This window comes from Eptatretus burgeri, chromosome 12, assembly GCF_056783735.1.
Source record: "Eptatretus burgeri isolate ZD-2024b chromosome 12, Ebu_testis_v1, whole genome shotgun sequence".
Lineage (NCBI taxonomy): Eukaryota > Metazoa > Chordata > Myxini > Myxiniformes > Myxinidae > Eptatretus > Eptatretus burgeri.
In genome coordinates this window covers 80475163-80502662 of record NC_140972.1, presented here as the reverse complement: position 1 = coordinate 80502662, position 27500 = coordinate 80475163, and the positions used below count along the sequence as shown (strand labels likewise).

The 27500-nt window shown below is 42.8% G+C and overlaps 1 protein-coding gene across 3 annotated transcripts in view; it reads left to right on the top strand.

Annotated features, from left to right (window-relative positions):
• LOC147015980 (atrial natriuretic peptide receptor 1-like) overlaps positions 1-27500 on the top strand; it is a 206338-nt gene that overhangs the window by 132238 nt on the left and 46600 nt on the right. For all 3 annotated transcript variants that reach the window (XM_085848663.1, XM_085848662.1, XM_085848661.1), the window contains 5 exons: positions 11143-11217; positions 11405-11482; positions 21871-21975; positions 25009-25080; positions 26551-26710. In XM_085848663.1, coding sequence (XP_085704789.1) covers positions 11143-11217; positions 11405-11482; positions 21871-21975; positions 25009-25080; positions 26551-26710 — 490 coding nt within the window. The remainder of the gene's footprint in view (positions 1-11142; positions 11218-11404; positions 11483-21870; positions 21976-25008; positions 25081-26550; positions 26711-27500) is intronic.

The following is a 27500-nucleotide window of genomic DNA, read 5'->3' as shown; positions in this document are numbered from 1 at the left end:
TATTACACACACTGCAGTTATTTTCAATTCCTATTGTCTTTCTCGTTATTAATAATTCATTGCTATTTCGATTCATCATCACTTGTTGAATTTTATTTGAAGATCTTAAAATTTTTTAGTCGACATGGTGTTGATGTATTATCCACAGCACCTGTGTTCATATTGAATTATTCCAAATGTATACTGCATGGTCTGCGTTACTCTTGTTGTGGTTGAAGAGAAATAGACAATTTTATTTTTATCAACCTATCTCCCAGCAATGCAGTCCTTGCACTTGGAAAGGCGAAAAACAAGACAAAATCTGAATTTGTACACAACATCTGGAGAGCCCATGTGTGCACATTCTGTAGACGTGTTCGTTGATACCTGCACTTAGTTTCCTGTCGCATGTATAGATTGGCGATTCTCATTTTTAGGGGAAACCCGATGTAGAAACATGTGACGGTTAGCTATCATTGTATGGGCTAGGAAAACAAAGCAATCTCATTGTTGTTTGAGGAAACTATTATACTATATCAAACAACCACCCAGCTATAATTAGCAAAGGAAGAAAACAGAGTCCTGACCTTTGGATCAACGTTTGCCTTTATCCACTAATTTTCAAGCTTGGCAAATCAACCACTTTTTTGTTTGCTGTGTTCCTCCTCTTCTTGCAGCCCATTGAATATAGGACCCTGGCACAAACTTTTTCTGCAAGCTTTATCACTTCTTTCCTTGCTGACGATGCCATCATTAGTGGAATCTCATACAAGAAACCAGTGTCCTTTCACTGACTTCTGGTCACAGCAGTAGTTTAATAATATCAACGATCTCATTTGTAACATCGCTGTGCCACTACGATATTAATTGGATCACGCTGCAGCATTTATGACAGGTGTGGGAGTAAAAGAAAGAGAATGCGTGGGCCACAATTAACTTAGTAATTTAGTGATTTGCCTGTAGCAAGTTTGGCTGATTCAGCACTGCAGTGGATCACTAGCCTGTTTCATTATGATTGGGTGAAGAATGAGTATGAAACGAAATAAGCTCGAGCATGTGGCGTATTGGAAGGTGCAAGACATATGCTTGTAAAGGGGGTGTAAAAACAAGGGAAAAATAAAGTTAAGATTTTCTTCCATCCACACCAGTTATCAAATGATATAGTGGGGGCAGATAGCTGGACTATCAAGATGAATCGTGCATTTTGTCGTAAAAGCATGAAACTTAGCACAAAGTTAGAACTCATCAAGACAAACAAATCGAGACTCAATGCCATCTCAGAATTTGGCATCAATGGTGCTGGCGGCCATTTTTAAAGATGGCCACCACAAAAAAACCTATTTTTCTAATATCTTAAACATTACTACTTCACTGAGAGCTATAACTTTTGTGTCAAAATATCGGTTTTTTGTGGGGTAAGGATTTCCAAAATTTTAGATTTGACCATCTCTGACCTATATATTGTTGTGGGCCGGGGACCAGTGGCGAGAACGACTGCGAGGTGGGTGAAGTTCTGTCGCCTCCCACCAGACTCTCGGAATTGTAGGCCGTCGCTAATGGATAATTCCGTGAGGCGGCGGGTTGCTAAACCGACCGTGGACGCCAATATCTCCACCGCGTAGCGTAGGGTCTTTTTGTCTCGAACCAATTTACCTAATTAACCACGCGGTGTCGTCTACCGGGGAACCACGCCCTCGGTACGTCTTGCCCGAACCGGATCACCTTTCCAACTACCAACTACCTTTCCGGTTCGGATGCAGCCGAGCGGAACTACCAAGAACGTACCGGCGAGGATTAACAGATTATCGGGGATAAAGACCCGGCTAAAAACTTAGATCCAAACCATGCTGGACCAATGGAGGAAAAGACGAAAACAAACTGAGAACATTTCTACAATAATTTATTTAAATACAGTGAGGAAAGTTATGTGGTACAGGTAACAGGTTTATTGGGGTGTTATGCAGGGGAAGATGAGAGACATGTAGTGCGACAATTTCACAGCAACTTATAAAGCAGACACAGAGCAGACTTGTCACGAGAATAATACAGGCAAGATTTACAAGGTTCGAATAACTTATGCAGTTTCTATTTAAAGACGGCGCCACACACTCAGCCACACACTCAGACAAAATATACCCAGTTGAATGGCAAAGGACTTTTTCAGCCAGGGAGGGAGGGAGTTGAGGTCGCAGTTCTCGGTACCTGAGTTCCGGAGAAAGGAATGCTCCATGGTGCGGCACCTGGCAATGGTCGTGCGGCTCGGTCCACGGCCGCCCGCATGGAGATAGTGTTGGCGAAGGAGCCCAGGTCGAGTAGAGCGGAGTCCGAGGCAGGGATCAGGGTTTCCAGCTTACTCCCAACACGACTCACTTTCCAGCTCACCAGACGACTCACTTTCCAGCTCACTCACTCTCCCTCTCAGCACTCTACAGTGAGGATGGTGTCATAATTTATAGATCACCCTCAGCGGGGAGAAGCCTTGGTGAAGCCGACGTCACTGTTCGCCCTGATTGGACGGGGCTTCCATGGGGCCGCCCTTTCTGGGCAGGGTTTCGGCTATACCGGGAAGCCCGCCCACTCCACACGTGCGGACTCGCCAAAATGGAGCTACTGCGAGAGGATTTTGCCTCGGACAGCGAGTCACCGGTTGGGCGAGTAGGCGAACGAGCGTTCGTTCAGCCCACGCAAGAGTAGCAAGCGAGAGGAGGGGCACGCAGGCAGAGGGTACCGTGGGTTGTCGTGGATTTTGCCTTTGCAATGAAATGGAGTGGGGATAAAATAAAAGGAAAAAATGATTTATAATCCTAACGAAAAGAACATCGCAATGCACCACTTTTGCCTTCCCACTACACACAAGGGGGGGGGGAGTTCTATCTACACATATACTTAATGGAATAACTGACTTGGGACACCTGTATGTTGTATGCATACGGTTCCTCAAACCGTAACAATATCTTCCATTTTGGAAGATGGGAGCCACCAAACAAATTTTTCCACATTGTTCGACTCTATCACCCAAAGCCATAAATTTGGTGTCAAATTTTGGGGAACAATGATTTCAAATGTTTTATTTTTTCATCTTCTCTGACGTTCATTTCTGCTATCGAAGTCTTAAAAATCGGTCAGTACAAAGCAAAATTTTGTTTCAGGCATTGGACAACAGGGCACCACAGTTTGTACACAATAAACTTTTTTTCAGCACCAAAAACCTTTTAAATTTCAGCGTTTAGATTGTGTACAACTGGAATGGAAGCAGAGTTGGAGTTATTAAACAAGACATATGCACTGAAAGTAGGCCAAACCATGTATAACTGGGAAGAAAGCTGTCATCTACATCATTATGCATGTATTTTTGTTTGTTTATATGTCGAGCTGTCATTGTAGAGCAGTGGGTAACAAGTTTTGTTTATTCCTAGCAATGGAGCAGAAGATCTTGATTTTGAGAGTTGGTGCATACAGAAGTCAAAAAGAGTGCCACAGTTCAAGTTTTGGTGCATCATTCTTTACCTTCAGCTTACTCTCCTGTCTTTTGTCAGATTCATCAGAGTTGGTGACTTCAGCCTGTAATTGGAAACACTGAAAAGTTTGGCACCATGAATTTTTGCTCTGGATCGTGTGCACTATGCCAAGTACCGCCCTGTCCACATCAAAGACATGAGTTCCTTGATGGATGAACACAGAGCTTTATATGAAGAGTTCACCATCAACTCTGGCTTTGTTGTCACCAAGGCATCTAATTATTTCTCAAAAATGGCAATTAACTAGGCACATGAACAGAACAACGCAGTGGTGAAAGGAGATGGTGGTGCAGTGGGCCTGACTGAAAACCCTGCTGCTCTTCGAAGATGGATGGTGTCAGACACAGAGATGGCATGGCTCATTGCCAAATTTGAGGTCTCTGTTGAGACGCCTAGAAGCAATGAAGGTCGTCACCATGATCAAAGCACAAGTGTCCAAACAGCATTCCTAAAATATATATATACTCAGTGAAAACTGCTTTACAAGACATTGAATTTCAATTTAGTGAGGAAGGACCTGACCTGGTGGTTCTGGACACTCGAGATATTTGTGACAAGAGTGTTGTGAACAGTGTTATTAAAATTGAACAGCTGGGCTTGATCAGTACAATGCATTTGTGAAAGAGTGGCTAACAGATTGTGCCAAACCTCGAGTGGTACCAATCAAAATGAACAAACTCTATTTCCTGGGTGAAAACTAAGATCCAGGCTTTAAGTGACATCTTGGATGCTGCGATCTTGTCTGTACCTGTTTGTGGTGAGGATGTTGAGGTCACGGAGAAATTCACTTACCTTGGCAGTGATATTCATGTCTCTGCATGTTATGAGCCAGAGATCAATAGATATCTGGGTCGGGCCTGGGGAGTCATGGATTCATTGGATCATGGGGTGTGGCACTGTCAGTACCTATTCAGGAGGGCAAAAGTCCAAGTTTTTAAGTCCTTGGTGCTACCAGTCTTGTTCTATGGATGTGAGACGGACTCTGACCAAGGATCTAAGATGGAGACTTAACTCCTTTGGAACCAGGTTTCTTCAGATAATTTTTGGCTATTGCTGGTCAGACTTTGTGTCCAATGAGCAGTTACTGAGAGGGACTCAGATGAGATTTGTTATCTGTATAGTCCGTGAGCGTCAGCTGTAGCTGTATAGACATATGGCTCATTTTCCTGACGCTGATCCTGCTCCCCAGATTCTCTCAGCGAGGGAGCCTTATGAGTGGAGGAGGCCAATGTGCCAATCATGTGCCTCGTGGTTGTAGCAGGTTGATTAGCATCTCAAGAAGATGGGCGATGGGCCAGGCATCTGCCTGGGGGATGGCCAGAAGGAGGCCCCTGAAGAGTGGATGCAGCGACGCACTGCTCAGGTGCATGGCTCCCATACCTGAACCTGACCTGACCCGACCCAGGGGTTTTACAGTTGGTGGAGTACAAATTTGCTCCTTATAGTGCCAGACATCCATCTCCAGAAGGTTGGGGATGGAATGCAGAAGAAGAAAGCTGGAAACCTTTATGGACAACCTTGCCACAAGCCTCACAAGCCTGCTGAAAACTGTTGAAATGTGGCTGTTTGAAAGCTTCATACCTATACTTGCAGAAAAGCTGGACTAAGCTGCACAAAAAAGTATAAATGTGGTTGAAAATGTGGAACTTCATGAACTATAATTCAATTTGGACTGCACAAGGAAAATTCTGGAAACATTTATGAACATCATGCTCAGCTTGATATTCACAAATACTGGACTGCTTCAGTACACTCGTGCAAATTTTTTGCAGCAGTTATCTTCAGAAATGTTGGAAATAAAGGTCAGAGATGGTCAAAAGTAAATTTCTTTGAAATCCTTATCCCTAAAAACTTGGAGTTTGACCCAAAAATTATAGCTCGAGGTGAAGTAGTGTTTAACCCTTTGAACCCTGAGCTACTTGGACTTTTGGCTCCCCACCCGAGGCTCCATGGACAAAAATCCTGCCAATCAGGTACAGGGAGGTTTGAATAGCGGCATGGTAAAACAGCCGCTAGGGTGCAAAGGGTTAAGATATTAGAAAAATATAGGTTTTTGTGGTGGCCATCTTTTTATTTTTTATTTTTTGTATACCTTGGTCGAGGCTCGTATGAGAGCTAACACACAACTCACAGCAAGGAGGCATGAGACAAGAGGGGCGGGAGTGGAAGGGACAAAACAGTGGGGAACAGACACATTAGGTGAACTGTGGAAGGGAGAGGGATGGGGATGGGACGGGGAACATGGCGAAGAGAAGATGGACATTTCGGGGACTTTCAGGAAGGAAAGCAGGAGAAATGAAGGAAGTGGGCTTGGGTGGATTATCGGGGGTAGAAAAGATCGAGGATTTGGATGGGGGAAGATGAGAGGTGGTGGTGAACAGCTGTTTTGAAAGCCTGGAGGGAAGAATGGGAAAGAATAGAGTGAGGAAGTTTATTCCAAAGGCGGGAAAAAAGAGGAATGAAAGAGTGAAGATGAGCAGTGATTCGTGATTTTGGTAGTTTTACCAGAAGGGGGTTGTTGGCGGACCTTGAGCGCCCTGTGGAAATGTGGTGGGGACAAATCGCAGAGAGAGCAGGGGGGGCAAGGCTGGAGAGGAGTCAGTAGAAGACAGAAAGACCACCGACCAACCTGCGGTGATTGAGTGAGAGGCCCAAAGACTCAGCTTCATTGCGGGAGATGCCGATGATCTTAAATGCCCTGGTTTCGACAGCGTGAAGCCAAGAAACGTGGGAGGCAGGAGCACCAACCCAGAGGGGAGAGCAGTACTCCATCAGGCTACGGACAAAAGCTTTGTAAGTGGTCAGGAGCTCAAGAGGGCCGAGGAAGGACTTAGCACGACGGAGGATTCCCAGTCGGCGACTGGCTTTTTAGGCGAGGTTGGAAATGTGACTTTCCCAGGAAAGGTCATGGCAGACAGTGAGACCTAGAAGCTTGAAAGAAAAGACTTCTTCCAGAGGATTGTTGAGAAAGTGGATGGGGGGGTTTTGTAAACGGTCCTTTCGAAGAGACATAGTGAGAGTGTGAGATTTGTCTGGATTGAAAGACATGTTCCACGTGTTGGACCAGTTTGTGATTTTATCCAGATCTGCAGTGAGTGAAGAAGCTGCTGCTTGCCGGTCTGAGGGATGACAGATGGTACGGCAGAGGGTGGAGTCGTCGGCAAAGAGAAATAGAGGATTTTCCAGAGAGTCCGAGAGATCATTGATGAAAACCAGAAAAAGAACAGGGCCCAGAACGCTACCTTGAGGAACTCCAGCCTGCACAGGAAGAGGGGATGAAAGAACTCCATTTAGGGCCACACGTTGACTGCGACAGGAGAGGAAGTCTGCGAGCCATGAGTGGAGATGGCCTTGAATACCATGGGAAGAGAGTTTGGTGAGTAGGGCAGGGTGCCAGACTGTGTCAAAAGCACGTGATATGTCCAGGGATACGGCTCGGATTTCCTGTCTGGCATTGAGGACCTCCATCCATTGATGGGAGAGCAGAAGCAGCATATCCAGGGTAGAGTGACCTGGTCTGAAACCAAATTGATGATTGGAAATCAAGCCATTGGAGAAGAGGAAGGATTTCATATCTGAGGCGATGATGGATTCCATCACCTTGCTGATGATTGGGAGAAGGCTGATTGGTCTGTAGTTATAGGGATCTGTTTTTGCACCTTTTTTATGCAGGGCAGTGATGTTAGCAGATTTCCAAGCAGATGGCAGATGACCTTGGGCAAATGAGAGGGTGAATAGAACAGAGAGAGGGTGAGCAAGAGCAGAAGAGCAGGCTTTGAGGACACGTGGGCTGATGCCGTCTGGACCGGTTGCAGAATCTGACTCGAGGTTTGAAAGCAAGCTCTCCACCTTGTCAGGAGAAAAGGATACAGAGTCCAGGGACAGTTGGGTGCGACTGGGTAAAGTGGGTAGAGATAGTGATGGGTTTAGGACACAAGATTTAGCTGCAAACACCGAGTTTAGACATTCAGCTTTATCACGTGTGGAATCAGCAGTGCGGCCATTTGAGGTAAGGGAGGGGATGGAGGGGGAACATACACCAGAAACAGATTTGATTAAACGCCACCAGGATTTTGAGGAGGGAGAGAGGTTTGAGAGTTCAGACTTGAGATGAGAAAGATGTTGTTTTCTGGCTCTCCTGAGGGTAGATACACACTTGTTCCGAGCTTTGTGGAAAGAACTGAGATTGCCCTCAGTTGGGTTTGCTTTCCATGAGGCAAAGGCAAGTTGTTTCAGGACAACTGCCTCGCCACAAGCTTCAGTAAACCAAGGGCGGGAGGAAGGGTAAGACAACTGAACACGAGAGGGGATAAATCTGTGCATGAGGGAGAGCAAGTTTCTTTGAAAGACTTCCCAGGATGAGTTGATGTTTGAGAAAGTAGTGATAGGAGACCAGTCTGTAAGTTTGATGGCTGCTCGGAGACCCTGCCAGTCGGCTTGAGTGAAATGCCAGACTCGACGGCGGTGAGGTGGTTTTCTGATAACAGCCAGAGAGATGTCCACTTTGACAAGGACGTGGTCAGAAGAACCAATTGGAGCGAAGGAAGAGCAGCAGATATTGTCAGGGAAATTTGTCAAAATCAGATCCAGAAGAGATGGAGTACCATTGGTTGAGATCCGGGTCGGGAAGTTGACCGATTGAGTCAGTCCCAATGAGTCGCAGAGAGCTTTTGCTGAGGTGCCATGGCAGGTGAGAGAGGTACCCACACCTAGCCAACTGGCATGATGACAATTGAAGTCACCACAAAAGAGGAAGAGAGAGTTTGGATGAGATTTGGATCTTTAAAAATGGCCACCAGCGACATCTACGGCAAAATCTGAGATGGCCTTGGGTCTAAATTTTTTTTGTCTTGGTGAGTTCTATCCTTGTGCCAAGTTTCCTGCTTTCTTCACAAAATGCACGATTCATTTAGTAATCTGCCGCACTAATAATTGAGTTCCTTATCGACCTTTGTAGAATGCTACAAATGTCTTCCATCGGCACAATTATAGGCAGGTCAACCTCGTGAAAGTTTTTAGTGTGGGCTCTGACTTTTTTATTATTTAATAGCAGGAAAGTAAGTGTTTTGCTCACAAGCACATGGTTCATAACTGTTCTTGCTTGTTGACTAAAACCTCTATGGAAGCAAAGTGCATGTCCTTAGGAACTGCCATGGCTTCTTTCCTAACATGGTAGTCATTGCAAGCAATACATAAGATTTGCAAGTCGACTTTGGGTTGTCAGGAGTTGGTGGCGCAAGTTGTGAAGGAACAGCATAGTAACTCTACATCAATTAACATGCAACAGATCGAGAATATGAAATGATTTTATCGTTGAAATTGCACATACACCAGCTTTTTAAGTGCAATAACATCTCGACATGTGCAGTGTGAGCAACATGTAGCTCACATGTTGTTATTGAGAGCAGTGTATGTGAATAACCAGTGGAATTGCACTTTTTTCCCTACGAGGGTCTCGGCTCATGAACGAAGTAAATGACAATGGGCAACTGGTTTACAGTCGAGCAAAGTGTATTGGGTAGTGGTGGGGAGGGTTGATGTACACAAGGAAGTATAACACAAAAAACAAGGATTGATGTCCCAGAGAGGAACAGCATGGGAAAGAAATGGCATGCATAGAAAAGATCATGGGGGAGCGCAAGAGGTCGCGATGTGTAGTGCATCATAAAGACTGAAGTGCAGAGGATGATGATGAGATAACGGACAAAGGGAGATGATTCCACAATTGGGAGAAACAGGATTGATGAATCGATGCAGGTGGGAAACAAGAAACGATTGGATTTTGGGAGGGTGTCTAGGTGAGGGTTTCTTGAGGGATGCAGATGAATTGAGGTTGCTTGGGGAGGGCAGATATATGAATGGCTGGAGGAGCAGGCTAGATGTAGGCCTTTTTAAAATGGATAGCTCACCAACTTAATATTAATTAAAGCAGTAGAGGACAGTTTGCACAGATTGAGAGATGGCCGATACTTCTTGGAAGAAACCCAAGACTATGAAGAAATATTTCGTAAAAGCATGTACCAAGGAAAGAACACCACAAATTTATGTGTCCAACATGAGCACTATGTTGAATGAAACTAGATTGAATCTTTGAACCTTTTACTGTCTTTAATAATTTTCTATGATATATTTTACATTGTATAACAAGTGCAGAGCATTAGCCGAGCATGTAGATGTGTTCATGTTTCTGCACAACTCCCTTCATGGGAAGCTCAATTGCTATTATAGGAAGATGCTTTTCAACAGGAGCAGCAGTATTGCTTGACAACACTGTGGGATTAGAGAACTCTATTTTCCTGGCAGTGGGAAATGGAGCACACAATTAGGCTTTTGTTTAAGAATCGTTTTTTGCAAGTGCAGCAGATGATTTATTTTGAGCCAAGACATGTGATAATGTTCAACCATACCGTAGGATTGCATCCATACCATGGAGATTATTAATGTTTATTCATGAGCAATACAGTTTGACTTCATTATTTGATTTTACTATCAAAGTATCCACCCGATGGGCAATCTTGTTCCAAACATGCAACACATTCTTCTGATGCATACCTATATTTGAGCAATGTATCGGCAACTGACAGCTCTGTGTATTAAAAAAAAACAACCCGGGTTACATGCATGAAGCAAAAACATACCTACTGCTTATAATTCAAAACACTTCACTGCACTGGCAAACGTGGGGACAGGAACACTGCACTGTAAATAGTGGAGACTTGTAATACCCTCCCCCACCTGGAGGCAGTGTCGAGAATTTGCGTCCCCCCCCCCCACACACCCCCTTCCCCAAGACCACCGGAAAAGATAAAAACACCCCGAAACATTAATTGGGGTCATGCTGATCCTCTGTAGCAAGTCTGGATGTAATTGGCCCAGAACTGTAAGAGGAGTAGCATGACACACACACACACACACACACACACACACACACACACACACACACACACACACACACACACACACACACACACACACACACACACACACACACACACACACACACACACACACACACACACCCAAACAAACATAGAAACACACAAGCACCGTTCCGTGAATTATAGTCAGGATTGCGTGTTTTTTTGACATTGTTCTATTTCTGTACTCTGAGTATTTTACACCTTAACCTGCAAGAATGAGGGTCATGTTAGGTTAGGTTAGGTAGGGTTAATAGGGGTAGAATTTTTTTTTTGAAAGTTTGGGGGATGACATGAGATAGCAGTGCATTGCTGGCTTGAAGTCCTCGAAGGAAGGGTGGGATTAAACAATCTCAGGAAGGCGGTTCCACAAACATGAGAAAAGAAGAACAAAAGCGTTGAGGTGTTCAGTAAACCTGTATTTCAGGATTTCACCAGGAGAGGAAACTGGAAGAACTCATCCATTCCAGAGAATCCACTTCGGATAATCTGGGCTGAGAGAGCAAGCGGAGCTGGACTCGAAGCAATAAATTGGTTCATAGTTATTGCCCGATTTAACAATGTGAAATAATCAATCATTCATCCACTGGCCTTCGGGGAGTTAAAACTGGAGGACATTTATGATGAATTGGCACGATGCTGCAAATCTTAAATTTAATTTCTGCTCTCAGTTCAGACATAATTCTCTATATTTCCTCTGATCGTCTATCGTTGCCTTCCATGCTCAGCGTGGATCAAGCTGTGGATCGGTCCTGGTCACGCAAGGACGAAACAAGATGTTCGCCAAAACTGGCTATTACAAGGTACATTATTACTTTTATGAAGTATGTGGGAGCACACTCATTTTTACATTCTGGTGAACTGTATTTGAGATAAAAATACAGGTGTGTACTGTATCCTGAGGTCTAAAGTGAACACCTCTTGGGTCACTATGATGTGTAATAACAACTTTTGCCATAAATCATGTTCCACTAATATGTATTTCTGCAGGGAAACCTTGTTGCAATCAAACCACTAAACAAGAAGAAGATTGAGCTGACGAGAGAGGTGCTCTTTGAGCTGAAACGTGTAAGCCAGAATGATGTGTTTCTGTTTCCATGCCTTGCCAGCATGGCACCATGAGTGTCATGTACTGTGATCACAATGAACAAGTCAGATGATAACCATTTAATTTTATTATACAGTGCATGAATATTACTGGATATTACAAAAATAACATTCCTTGAATATCAGACCCTTGACATGGAATCAAATGGCATAGGTACACTTGAACATGTGGATCTTCCACATACTTTAACATTACAGAGCAGAGACTCTTCAAAATAAATAAATAAAGAACAATATGTTTTTGGAAATTAAAAAAAATTGAACAAAACCTTTTGTTGATAAATAGATAACGTAAAGACCTCACCACACATATTCTGTAAATGTTATTAATGTACCCAATAGTATTAAATATGTGGAGTGTCCCATAAACACACGCACAAAAACTTATCACTAACCTCCCTCCCACTACCGTTCGTCCCCAATACTGACTTCCATGGATGCAAACTTTATTTTTTTACTCAAATCATGCCTTGAAATAATTTATTGTTCTCGTACCCAAAGTGAAATTTGAAATATACAGCATTGACGAGTACACACCTTGGCGAGCAGGCTTCACCAGTGAACCTCACACCTTCCCCCACATTCAGGGATGGCGACCAGCGATTCACATATACAAACACCTAAATGCATAAATAAGGGGTGAGACAGGAAAGTTGCACATTTATTGCTGACACATGAAAAGTGTGAGTTAATTATTTTAATATTATATATACAGCACTGTATATATATATATATATATATATATATATATATATATATATATATATATATATATATATATATATATATATATATATATATATATATATATAATTATTTTTTTTTTCTTGAAAGAATATCACACCTGGCACTCCAGCAACAGAGATATCTTAATCATCAAAAGACTATACATTTTGCTTGTGTTGAGTCTGAGGCTTCATCCTCATGACAAAATTTAGTTGGTCAATCCAGTTGTTATTACTCTGCATATCCGAAGCAAAAAGCAGGGTTAAGGTTCACTTCTGTCTGTCTGTCTGTCTGTCTACAAATGTCAGTTTATTCGCAATGAACAATTGATTTCAATTGAATGTTATACTTTGAATACGAATAGGAACAGGAACTCGCAGTTTGGCACATGATCCGAGCTACCTGCGTTTAATTGATTAGGTGAGAGCGAATTGGTTATTCCCTTCATTTACAGGTGAGAGCAAATTGGTTATTCCCTACATTCACAGGTGAGAGATGTGGGTGGGTCTTTATCATTTATATGTTGAGTGATTTTGGCTTTTGCCCATGGTACATGCTTTGGAGCCTCGTTGGTGTGCATTTATATCTATGCTGTCGCTGATGATTCACCAATAAGGCATGAAACTGGTCTGGCAGTTGAGGGGGTGTAGAGCATGGGGATTCTCATGTGTGTACTCTTTGTGAATGTCTTTATAGCTGTGGAGGAACTCTGGGAAGGGTTTGAAACAGCAAAGGGCTTACCTTGGTAGCCTTTCTTGTTTGCAGTATGCAGCTTCTTTGACGAGAAGACCATGAGAGGAGTCTATTTATTTATATAAACCTCGCCACCTGGATTTAATTGATTAGGTCAGAGATGATTGGTTATTCCCTCCATTCTCAGGTGAGAGATGTGAGTGGGTCTTTCATTAACATATTGCTACAGATCTGAAAACCATTTGCATTCAACATACAGATGTCCTAAAAGTCAGTTATGTCATTAAGTATGTGTGTAGTCAGATCCCTTTCCTTTTGTCTTGTGGGAAAATCAAAGGCATGCGTTGCGATTTCATTTAGTTAGGTTATTACATCTAATAAACCATCCCATCTACATGACCCCTTCGGCCCATCACGCTCCATCACCACCCGCTGGCTGCTCGTACCTTGACTTGCCGAGAGGGGGTCTCTCGGTTCCAGTTCTCGGCTCCCACGAATGTTGTAACTCTTGTACGATAACCTTGGCGGCGCTGACACTGTTACTCGTCGAGAGTGAAGCCATGTGGAGGAGTAACTGTGGTCTCCTGGCAGGGGCAGAGGCCCCGCCCCGGAAAGGTGGGCAGGAGGACCCTGTCCAATCAGAGGCGGACAGCAAGGTGCGTTTTCGCCAAGGGCCCCTCCCCCGTGGAGAGAGGCCAATAAAATCTCTGACACTCTCTGTAAAAAGAGGGTCTGGTCGAATTTGCTTTCACGGTGGCTGTAGCGGGTCGAGTATGCTTTCACGGTCGCTGTAAGCAGTCAGTTTTGTTTCACGGTGGCTGTAACGGGTCGAGTTTGATTTCACGGTGGCTGTAAGCAGTCAGTTTTTGTTTCACGGTGGCTGCTATGAGAAGTTTTAAGGAAGGACAGAGTGACCCTGACCTCCCTCCGTGGACCCCGATTGTTCACCACCCGAGCTTTGCCATGAACCACGAGTCCCTACGTGCAACTGGGGACCGGACCAACGACCTTTGTCACGTGCCACATCGCGGAGCATGCCCTTCCTCCGACGGTCAGATACACCACCGAACTCTGACCCCCAGCTTGTCTCTCTCCACGGCTGTGAGGGTCCAATAAAGACTCTGGGTTTCTTTTCATTTTCTGTGTGTCTGCGTGTGGGCCTGTCTTTAAGTAGAACTGATAAAGTGTTTTTGGATCATTGTAAATACTTCTTGCATATTCGTGTTAAGTCTTGCTTTGTGTCTTCATTTACTGTAAATAAAATTTGTTAGAAATGTTCCCAGTTCGTTTCCGTCCCTTCTTGAATTGGTCCAGCATGGTTCGGATCTGAGTTTAGGCGGGGTTTTATCCCCGATAATCCGTTTATTCCAGCCAGCACGGCTTTGGCAGTTTCCGCTCGGCTGCACTCGAACCGGAGTTTGTAGTCGGTAGTTGGAACTCTACCGCAGTCGGTAGAGTGACCCGGTTCGAGCGGGACGTGCCGAGGGTGTGGTTTCCCCGTTAGTCAATATCGCGTAGTTAATTAGGTAAATTGGTTATCGACAAATTGACCCTATGCTACGCGGTTGAAATATTGGCGACCACGGTCGGTTAAACGACCCGCTGGCTCGCGGAGTTATCCGAGCGACGGCCTACAATTCCGGGGAGTTCGGTGGGAGACGATGCAAACCTCCCCCACTTAGTGGTCGTTCTCATCACCGACCCCCGGCACAACAACAATATATATACACATCTATATTATGTGTAAATATATATACATATATATATATATATATACATATATATATATATATATATATCTATATATATATATATATATATATATATATATATATCTATATGTATGTATATCGGATTCCTTGATAGTGTTACGAATTCTCGCCCGCCGGCGTGCGAACGACCGCGTTTGCCCGAATCGCGGCCGCTTCACCCACCGAACATGCAATTCAGTCGCGACTTTCCGGAACAATGCCGAAAACCAGTCACGGGTGTGCTCCAAGCACACCACAACCTTGTCCGCACTCTACCCACGCGCTACAGGGTCCGATCGCCAAATAATCGATTTACTTAATTATTCGCTCGGGTAGATTACCGAGAGATTGTACCTCAGCGAGGCCTGCTTGGACACGAGCCGCCTAAGCAGCTCGCTCCGTTATGGGATAACCGAGCGGGGTATTATCGCAAGGCCTCGCTGGACCCGATCGCTTTACCGGCTATTTAAAAACCGACTATATCCCGAGTGCAATATGGCAGCTCAATTAAAGGAAGAGGACACGACGAACAGGTCAACATTCCAACAAGCACATTTATTTACACACGTATGCAGTCAGGTATTCATGCAGGCACGTATACAAGCATGCACATATGCAATTATACAGCCAACAAAAACAATGCAAAGGAAAGAGCTAATCACCCATAATAATCCCGTCTATTTATTACCTTCGCATTCTGCGAAAGGTTATGTTTTGGTCGTTGTGTATTTATTTATTTGTGAATATGTGTGTTTGTTTGTTATTCGCATAACTCAGAGAGTATTAAACCAAATTGCATGAAATTTGGTGGGATGATTTGTGAGTATCCAAGGACGATGTGATTAGATTTTGGGAGTGATCGGGTCAAAGGTCAAGGTCATGAAAAGGTCAAAAACACTCTTTTGAGCATAACTTCCTTCATAATACAGCTATCGACATGCAACCACCGCCATATTGTTCCATGACGAGATACCTTTCGGATATGTAGTGTAGGATTTGACGTAACGTCATCGGAAGTGCGTCTAAATGACATCACAAGATGACGTAAATTTTCAATTTTCGATCTCATCAGTTTTGATCATACTGTTTTGTAGGACTTACCTTAAGGACGTCACACACCAAATTTGACTTCGATCGGACTGACCGTTATGACGTCATTGACGTTTGAACATGACGTTTTTCAATTGTGGCTAAAATGTCCTGATATTTTACATTCAAATATCTATATAATTTATAAAGCAAAGTCTCCCAAATCCAGGCATTAGGATCAGTACCAAAATATCTGTTTATTGATGTACAGGTTTTGCCAATTAACTCTGTAGTCAAGGTCAAGGTCACACTCAAGGTCAAAATATACTTGTAGGCATACCTTCAGATCTAATAGAGCTATTGACATGAAACCAACGTTAAAACGTTCAGTGAACTACGAGCTTTCAGAATAGTAGTCCCCGATTGGACGTGACGTCCCCGGAAGTGCGTCAAAATGACGTCAAAAGATGACGTCATTTTTCAACTTTTTAATTTTTCAGTGTTTATCATTCCATTTTGTTGGACGGCCTTCAAGGAGGTTACACACCAAATTTGACGTCAATCGGACTGGCGGTTGTGACGTCATGGACGTTTTAAAATGACGTTTTTCAAACGTGCCCGGAAAAAAGTTGCGGCGGCGAAGGTATGTGCTCTACCGAGTGCCCGTTCTAGTTATGTACATTTACTTATACAGGTTCTACTTCGCGGACAAGGCGCCACAACTTTCATACAAAGAAAAGCAAGGAAAAACCGCCTCAAAGACAAGGGGGTAGACTGGACCTCTCGGGGTCTTTATAAACCTGGAGCTTTGAGGACCGAAGGAGCTCCAAGAGGCTGCGCAGGTTACCTTCCTCGCTGGGGCGACCCGCGACGTTCCTTCCCCACGGCAGCTAGCGCAACCGCGGCTCGGCCGCGGCCTGGTGATTCGGGCCCCAGCCGGCAACGCCTGAGAGGATCGAACGGGTCTTTGCTCTTTCTGAGTTGATGCTCTCTTTAAGAACCCGTTCGTCCCTCAGCGATGCTCGGACTGTTCTGAGCCCAATCACTTCAGACCGTTTGGTGCTGGTTGGCGAGCTCTCTCCGGATCGCACACGAACATGTAGCTCCGCGCAGCACAGCAGGCTTGGCCGTGTCCCCAGCTCGCGTCTCCTCCGCTCTCCTCAGCTTCTCCACTGACTGCAGGCTCCAGGCGCTCCGAACCCCCACAGACACTCCACCGACAGCCCGAGAGACGAGGTTTGGCCATCGCACTCTCCCCTCTGACCCCCACTGGCTCTGCCCCTCTCGCTCTCTTGATCCGAATTCCGAGGCGAAGCTTGCACAGAGCGGACGTGCGCGAGATCACCAAGCTTGCGCGGCGATCGGACGTGCGCGAGATCACCGACTTGCGCGGCGAGCCAAACCCCCGTGTGTGCTTGCAGCGCCGCCGTTCAATGCGGACTGGCCGTGGTTGGCGCAAAGATGGCGTCGCTTCAGAAACGAAGGTGAGGCGACGTTGTTCGTGTTGATTTATCGGGAGAGATGCGGTTTAGGAGATGGTGAGGAGATATCGTTGTTGTGAAGGTGGTTGGCGTAGTGTAGAAGGTGGTTGGTGGTTGGCGTGGTGGAGAAGGTGGTTGGTGTTTGGTGTTGCGGAGAAGGTGGTTGGTGGTTGGCGTTGTGGTTAAGGTGGTTGGTGGCTGGCATGGTGGAGAAGGTGGTTGGTGGTTGGCATTGCGGAGAAGGTGGTTGGTGGTTGGCGTTGTGGAGAGGGTGGTTGGTGGTTGGTGTTGTGGAGAGGGTGGTTGGTGGTTGGCATTGTAGAAAAGGGTGGTTGGTGGTTGGCTTTGTGGTTGGTCCAAAATAACGATAGTAAAAGAAAAACGGCTACCTCAAAGATCACAGCCCGGGTGACACGAATAAATTCCTTTAGACATCGGTGGGGAAATATATCTGAACACAGACTTATTGGCATAACTGATCTAAGGATCTATATGGTGCTCTGCGAATTTCCACAGCCGTAACGATAGATTCTCAAACCTTTAATTGAACAAACAATGACTCAACAGTTTCGATCAACATGTGCAACACACCATGCATCCATTAACCTTTCAAAAGAGTGATGAACATTACCACAACATCCCCCTAAATACCCAAAGGGGTGAGGGTGGGCCAAGCTGGACAGCCAATCGATGCCCATATCACGTCACTCATGCATTCTGACCGTCAACAAATTCAAAAACCATGAGCACATTAACGGATCAAACAACACACTCATGTAAACCAATTAGATTGTACTAAACAACATTTCAGACATCAGCAAATAATCGGTCACCGTCATTGCAAGTAAACATGATCAGGAGTCTTCTATCGTGCCGTTAAATGCATGCAATAAGTAAATTCACAGCAGTGTAAACGTGGCCACGTGCAGAAAAGAGGTGGGGGGAGAGAGGTTGGGTGGGAGGTGAGGGGTGGTTAGTCCTTACAGAACTGCCGGATGACATATTACATGGACTCCCCATGCAATGTTTGGGATTCCCCGGTGTGTTTCTGCAAGAGAGGTCTAAACGCTAAAGGTAAATCCACCACCTCCTGCATCATTGATGTGACCATTTCCTCCACATGCTAGGCCTCCAGAATCCGTTTTCTGGTCCTGTTCGGGGTCGAGCCCAATATGATAACCCTATCCCATAAAGGTGTATGTCCTGCCTCGAGCCATGTTTAGCAATGGCAGACCTTTTGGGATAATTGCACTCAAAGGCCTTGCAGTGTTCAGCAATACGTTGGTCTAAGGTCCTTCCTGTCTCTTCCACATACTCGGTTCCACAACCACAGGGTATCACATACACCACCCTTGCCCTGTCCTTCCTCAGTAACTTCTCCTTTACCTTCATAAGAGCTTTCTTGAGAGTGAAGACCGGTTTTAAACTTACCCTCACTCCTGCCATTTTCAATACTCTGCCGATCCTCTGCAATACACCCGGTATAAAAGGAAGAACACAAAAACCCCTGGGTTGTTCTTTCGGTCCCAGTCTATTGTGTGGGCCATGTAAGATCATTCACCTTTTTGGTGGCAAGCTGTCCAGGTAACCATTAGCCCTCAAAACCTTTTGAAGATGGTGCACCTCTCTCATCTTGTCTTCGATGGAGGATGGTATCTCTCATGCTCTTTTTGAGAGGGTGTGTACCACTGATCTTTTGTGCTCCAATGGATTAGAGGAATCAAAGTCGAGGTAGCGGTCGGTATGTGGGCTTTCTATACACTGTGACCTTCAGCGTTCCTTTGGGATCCCTTTTTACGAGTGTGTCTAGGAAGGGAAGGGCTCCATTCTTCTCTTCTTCACGGGTGAAATTGATCGATAGAAAAGTTGACTATTTTAGTTTTGCTTTTGTCTTGTATACTTTTCCGTCCATTAATGTCATGGTTAAGATGGGTCACAATGTGTAGGAGGAGGAGATTGAGACCATACTCTGGGCAGAGCGTTGGTGCTGCTTAAGCAGTCTCCTTGGCTATTGGGCACAATCCTAGATGGGTCACCACTCCGACAGTATACCAGCATGCGGGCACTCATTTTGCCAACATCAGAAGAATGACAGGCCGAGTTAACCCCACCTGGTATTAATTCAACAGTTGAGCGGGATTTGAACTCAGGACCCAAGGATCCAAAGCCCACCACCCTAACTATGAAGCCAACACCAGGCATCACAATGTGTAGATTTGCTAAAATTTGTTCTGTTAAGAATGATTTTGTGATTCCATTTTTCTTTATTTTTAACCCTAACAGCCCGGTTTTTGTGCTAATATTTGACTGACGTCATTGTAATCTTTTTTTAATTTTTAAGTTTGGTTGGTTTTCGTATAAACAAGTTCCCATACCATTCGAAGTTGTGAGAAATAATTAAAATAACGAAATAATGGGGATAAAAAAAAAAATATATATATATATATATTATCAAATCTGAAGTGTCATGAGTGCTTACCAGAAAGGGAGCTTCATTATAAATAGAGGGCCTGTGTGTTGATTTAATGCCTGTAGTGGATTCCTGTGTACATTCTGTGGAGGTAATGTAAGTTGTAGTCAGGTATTTCTGGACAATAGATGGGTGTGTGTGTGTGTGTGTGTGTGTGTGTGTGTGTGTGTGTGTGTGTGTGTGTGTGTGTGTGTGTGTGTGTGTGTGTGTGTGTGTGTGTGTGCTTTCTGCTAGTTTATTCTTGTCCTTCATCTTTCCTTCTTTATTTCTTTTCCTTTATCTACAGAGGGGTGAATCTTGCAAATAGTTTTTGTAAGGTTCAGCTGGCTGCATCCGGGTGGGTTTGAGGGTAGAGGAGGAGCAGCTGAAACCCGAATCCTATCCAGGTTCCTTCTGATGACTCCATCTTTGTCTATTTTGCATCCTCCTGATACTCCAGTGCTGTATTTGTTCCGTTATTTGATTGTGAAGAAGATAAATTTGTCCATTGTAGAAGACATTCCAGAAAGAGTCAACGTAATGAACTTAATTGATGATGGACTCGTCTTTACTTGAGAGAGAGGAATTTAGGCCAGACAAAACAGCTTTACCAATTTGCCTTGCATGTCTGTGCCATGAGGGTTCTCTAAAAACTGCCAAAGAGCTACTCACTTTTACCAACACATATTTAGAAGAGCTTAGAGGAGCAGGACAAGTTTGAAGAAAAGTTTGCCATGATGAAGTTTGGTCATGAATGGTTGTCATTTGGGGAGATGCATGTTGGAAAAGAAACATGAAGTAAATTTCACAGATGACTTCGTTGCTTGGCTATGAACTTACATATGTAAAGCAAAACCAATCCGGCTGGCATGGCAGCAATTAAGAATGTTTGCAGAGGGTCAATGTTTATGGAGGGAGCCTCTTATCGTTGTCACCCTGGTTATATATATACATGGTGTTTCAATAAAAAGTATACAGACACATATTTAGATATCAAAACCTATACTATCTTGTCATTTTCCCCTGCATTTTGGGGAACAGCTTACTGATGACATGCAAGCATTCCATCACACGTTAATGCCATAGATTAAGCATTCGTAACACTCAACATTTCCCACCTCTCTACTGTTTAATTATTTTTTCTGAAATATTAGTCTAAGTCCACATTTTATTGAGACACCATACACACACGCACATGCACACATGTACACACATACAGACATACACACACATTAACAGAGTATAAAACTAGTAAAAGGTGGCCACAACCATGCTCGACCACATTGTGGAATGTCGGCTGAGGCCCTCACTTTTTTTCTTCTACCTTCATTTTTCACGTCTATTCATTTTTAAATTAATTTTCTCAGAAAGCGCTTGAGCGATTGACATGAAACTTTCAACACAGGACCGCCTAACCATATATATATATATATATATATATATATATATATATATATATATATATATATATATATAAAGCAAAGTTACATGATGATTGGATGGAAAATACGGCCGGTATGTCAAAAAAAAAAAAATTCTGCAGGCATGGGTTGCAGGGAGTTTCATCTATCAGGAATAATCGACCTCGACTTCGCTTCGCTCAGCCTTGGCCAAATAGTTGAATAATATTATTGAACATATTAATGCTGAATTCCTAAACCTCTGTATGTGATTGATTTACATTGTTCCTCAAAACAGCTGAAGCAGTATAATAATTCCCAAGGCAAATGTTATGGTGATTCAATTCAAAATACCACCTGAAACCTTTGCAAAAATCTCCGATACCTCAAGAGTTTTGATTGATATCTGATGAGATTTTCATCAGATGTCATGATATATTTCTGTAATGACTGCCAAATTGGATAATGCAGAGACATTAATAAAGGATTGTGCAGAAATGTGTTCGAAGACTCAGTAGAAATTGAGAACTAATGAAGAATGGGAAATAATTTGCTTGAAGCACACTGTTGTCAAATTTGCCAAAGGGTGCAATAATTTTCTCTATTCCTCTCCAGCACTTGTTTTCGTCATCTTGTCAGAAAGTCTATTCAGTATCTGGATTGTATCTTTTGTATCCACAAGAGGATCTTCTGAACAATCCTCAAAACCACAACACATTGCACCTCTGAAACATTCACGTTTTAAGAACATTGTAAGAATAATGAGTTAACATCGTTTGCCTGCTTGATGAGTTGTTTCCACCTCTCTTTTTCTTTCTAGATGCGAGATGTTCTAAGTGAACATCTCACCAGGTTTGTTGGTGCATGCATTGACATGCCAAACATCTGCATCCTCACTGAGTACTGCCCAAGAGGCAGCTTACAGGTACAACCACTCTAAAAGTGTGTTCGAATACGAGTTCGAATTTTCACATTATTTTTACCTGCTTTTAATTATTCTTGCATGAGAGGAAGGTAAATACAATAGTTCTTTAGTCATGAAAATGAGTGCGTATTTTTTTTCGTGTTTGCTTGCTTCGTGTGGATGTGAAATTATCAATCGAATTAAGAGGAATTTTAAACACTAGATGTTTCGATAAATATTGTTTGCTTTTATGTTGATAATTTGGTTTTATTTTGCATCCTGAAAATGGTGTGAATTTCAAATACAAAGTTGATTTAACCCGAAATCCTTTTTGTAAAGGCCCGGTCACACCTTGACGTTTTCGCCAGCGATGACATCGTATTAAAATGTATGTAAAACGCTGGCTTACGTTGAACTTTTGATGTTTTTTTTTAAAGATTCGGACGTATTCATAGCGACTTGGTCTTATGTATAACGCATTGGTAACGGACACAGAACGTTTCGTTGTGTTATAGATAACTTATACCAACGAATGCTGAACCTGTTGTCAGTCTACACAACCGATGCCCAACGATAGTCTAACTTCGGCATAGCGTTGCACGCATCGCCAACGATGTCGTGACGTAGCCTATTAAAAGGCTGACGCACAACGATTCGAATCATAACTGCCGTAGAAATGGAAGTGTCAACATCACGGTCACACCTTGGCGATCTTGCCAGCGTATGCCGACCTAAGAAAAATGTGTCTAAAACGTTGGGGCACGTCAAATACGGTATGAGTAAGTTTGGTATACGTGAGTAGAACGCTAAAGTACGCTATCATACGTCGTAGTAAGTAGAGTACGTCAAGAAATTTTAAACATGTTCAAAATTTTACGACGTACTCGGCGTATGACACACGTTCCCCATGCGATGGGGATAAGTTTTACACACGATATGTGGACGCTTACACACGTCCACAAAGGCTACTTATAAGCTACTCATAGGTCGAAACACGTCGCGGTAATGTCTTTTTTATGCGAAACTTATTTCTAACTTATGTTTGACGTGCTTTGAACCAATTCTTTACGTAGTCCCAACACACATCGACGTATGTAGACGTATTCCAATGACGTCTTCTGGTCGACAAAAAAAATAAAAATTTTACGTGTTTCTAGCTTACAACTGCCATATAAAGACGTGTTCCCAGCGATTTTGGGAATTGGTATATAAAAATGCTGCTCATAAAAGGGGAACCCAACAGTCTTTTCGAGTCCTTTTTGAGTCGATGTCCATGTCAGCAGTAACAGTATCAGTATCAGTATCAGTATCAGTATTAGTATTAGTATTAGTAATAGTTTGTTCATGTTGGCAGTAGTAGGTGAGTGTGAGGGGAGGGTGTGGGTTATGATGGATCGTCCTTGCGTCCGCGTGTCCACGGGTAGGAGACATCTTTTCACCATTGTTCGAAGTTCTTCGCGGCTAATTTTTTATGGGGCTTTTTCAACAATGAGCTATGGCTTGTTTTTACGATTTAGGTCTATTCATAACGGGTTGGACAAATGCACAATGAACTAATAATGTGCATAGAGCGCTTTGATTACTTATAAATACGATATACCAACAAATAATTATCGTGAAGCCGGCGTTCACAAACTATGCCCAACGATAGCCTAACTTATCCATATCGTGCGGCAGTTTATCTTTGCCGGTGACGTAGGGTTTGCTATTCATAGGCTGCCACTCAACGATTTAAATGGCTGCATCTCCACTATTGAAAGTAGACGCTTGCGCTCAACAATTGGATTTTTTTTACACTCAACGACTTTTAAACGGTACCACTCAGCTATTTTCATTGTTTACAATGAACGATTTAAATTGCTGTCACTCGCCTTTGTTTTTTGACGCTGGTGCTCGGAAATTTTAATCGTTTCTATTGAACGTGCTAAATCGCTCAAACCCCACTATTGAAAGTAGACGCTTGCGCTCAACAATTCGATTTTTTTACACTCAACGACTTTTAAACGGTACCACTCAGCTATTCTCATTGTTTACAATGAACGATTTAAATTGCTGTCACTCACCTTTGTTTTTTGACGCTGGGGTTTGGAAATTTGAAGCGTTTCTTCTGAACGTGTTAAAACGCTCAAACTCGACTATTTTAAATAGACGCTGCCGATGGACAATTGGAATCATCGCCAAGCTAGACATCGAAGTGTGAACATCCTCGTCATGCCGAAGAAAAGTTTGAAGAATGCTGCAAATAAGTGTCTTGGCCATGGCCGTGGACGCTGATGCAAGGACAATCCATTATACCGACGTCTTTCAGCCTATGAGTAGCTTAAAAGTAACGTCTGTCGATGTGTGGCAACGATCGCGTAACGTGCCAACAACATGTTAATCATAGGTTAGAAATAAGTTTCGGGTATGCTAAACATTACGTCGGCGTGTCTCAACTCATGATTAACTTACAAGTAGCATGTGTTGACGTCTGTCAACGATCGCAGACCGTGCATACAACTTGTGGCCAGCGTAGCAGAACGTGTGAGTCATACGCTGGCATACGTCGTGAAATTTCAAGCATGAAAAAATTTGAGGACAACCAAAAAGTACAACGTTTAAAGCCAACGTACAACGACGTATGGCAGTGTTTTTCAACGTGCTCTCAATGTTATCAAAACTTACCCATAACGTATTCAACGTGTGCCAGCGTTTTAGAAAAATAATTCAAAAATCGGCATACGTTGGCTAAAACGTCAAGGTGTGACCGGGCCTTAAAGAACAAATATTTCAGCTTATTGAATCTTCCAATATAATTTTCTGATCCATTTCTACTCTGGATTTGCAATGGAAGATTTTTTATTATTTTGATATTTTCAGCTTTCGAATGAATTTGTGTGATATGTGTTGTAATGTTCTGTAAATATTGTTCAAACTAAATGTACGAAACAACGAAGCACAATGGCTGTATAACCAATGGGAATTCAATTTGAACTTGTCTTTTGAAAGATTATTTAAATGTGAGAAAAAAATATCATCTTCAATCTATCAAATTTTCTGTTTTTCTTTGTTTAGGACATCTTGGAGAATGAAAGTATTACTTTGGACTGGATGTTCAGATATTCTCTTATCAACGATATTGTTATGGTAAGGTATTGTGAAATTTTCCATTTCTTACATGTTTTACAAACCACAAATGTCATATTTTCAAGTTTAATTCCAATTAAATTTACAAGGCTCATCAATATTTACTTGAGCACATGATGAGGCATGTGTACCAAGGAAATGAAATGAGATTTTTTTTTGTGTGTACAAAGTCGAGGCTCATGGACGAGTGAGAACACTGATCAGATCAGGATGCAACAGAACAAAAGAAACAGCAGAAAGAAAATTGGGTGGGGGACACCAACATCAGGGCCAAAGGACAAAACGGAGGAAGACTTGGACAAATAAGGGATGTGAGAAGGAATGAGGGGAAATAATGAATGAGGAAAGAATAAAGTAAAGCTGGATACTATATTGTGAGAGTGGTCACCCCTTTGGGATGACTAAGACAATTCAGGCAAAGGATGTGCAGAACAGGAACTCTTTCCTGCTGGGATACCTCCAGTGCCACAACCTGTCATCGCTGCTTGGTATCCCACCAGGACAATGTCATGCCTTCATCAATGTTGATGTTTATTAAAAACGCAAATTAACAATGGTAAAAGCAGAGAAGATGGATCTTTCTCGTTGGTGGACCAACACTAGTTAGCAGATCCTGAGCGATGGTGTAGAGTAACCATGCCATGTCGAAGTTACAAGCACACTTCCATATGCGATGTCAGAAGCAAGACAGTCTCACACATTATAAATCTAAAAGACTCAATTACATCTGTCACCTGCAACTAGCAGAAGCAATCGAGAAAATGCAAGTGTATGAGCTAAACTGGTCACCACAAACTCAGGAAAGTGTGGTTGGCTTTAATTTTTGTTGCAGCAATCCCTCCATTGTTGTGCTCTGTGGTGCATTCCAACCATTCTACGAGTTTGAGATTCTCACAGTAATCAAAGGAAGAGAAAGGTTTTTTTTTCTCATTAGAAAAATTATTTAATGAGTTTGAATTTTTTTTACTATTTTTTATAAACCTTGGTTTTTCTTTGACTCCAGCAAGTATCTCATTCATATAAGTTGTGAATGCCACTCATATCTAAATGAAATAGAATCTTATCCCCTCCATAATCATCCCTCTCCCCATCCCTCCCCATCTCCCATTGGTCATTAGCCAAGCACAGGCACAAGAACTCTCAAACATGGTGTTGCATTAATCCATTAATAAAACAGTGAGCTAAACTTAACTGTGCATGGTGGAATAATTTAAGTTGAAAAATCATTATAAATTAAACAAAGAATTTTTGTTACATCCTTTGAATTGAAGTTTACTGAAAGTAAATGCACTTAATTATCACACCATTCTCCAACTCATCATTTAGACTCTTTGAATACTATTGATAATTTGTAATTCATTTTTACCCCTTTAAAATGTATTTTCACAGATTATTTGTGAATTTAAAATGTGTTTTGCTCCCATTTTTAGAAATGTCCTATTTTCATTGAATCTCTCCCCATTCCTTCAGGGCATGGCTTTTCTCCACAACAGTGTCATCGGTTCACATGGCAACCTCAAGTCCACTAATTGTGTAGTTGACAGCAGGTTTGTGCTGAAGATTACTGATTATGGACTTGCAAGCTTCCGCTCAGGTTGTGAGAATGATGATGCCCACTCAAACTACTCCAGTAAGTCACATTTCAAACATTTATTCCTTCTTCCTCTTCGGTTTTGTGCACTTCATTGGTTCATCTTCTGACTGACAAAACCATCTTGGGTAATTACTCCAATAAAAAAAATTATAATATGATATTTGCTGGAATTTTTAATTGTTATGTCATTTATGCTGGTGATGTTGATAGTCCAAGTAGGTCACCTTCTAAAACATTAAAATCGATGACCTTTGGAATATACTGTGAGCATTTGCTTGGAAATGCATATAAATACACTATGTAAGATTGACGGACAAAAAATGAGGTGGATGTGAACAAGCGGACAAAGGATATACAGACAAACATCAAAGTAAGTAGACAAAGAAACCAGATTTTGCCTCCTCCATATGAATATAAATGATTTTGGCAATCTTCCATCATGAAGGCAGATGAATAAGAGAAAAATAACAGAAGTCTATTCTTCTTCTTCATGTGCACCCTGTGGCTGCTGGTTGCATCATTGGTTGACAGCACGGCTATGCCACTGCAGTGCCCCTATTACCAGTACACTGGTACTCCTTTCACTGACCTCAGAAGGATGACAGGCTGAGTCAACCCCACCTGGTGTTAATTCAATGTGAAAAAAGAGGGCCTCAAACTCAAGGACACAAGATCCCAAGAACGCCACACTAACTGCAAAGCCAACACCAGGCAGAAGTCCATTGAGTTGAGTAGAATAGGAGGTATAAGATTTTGTCGATGTTGAGAAAATATATTGGAATAAGTTCTTTGGCACCCTATTTTTCACGATTTGAGTGTTTTGAGG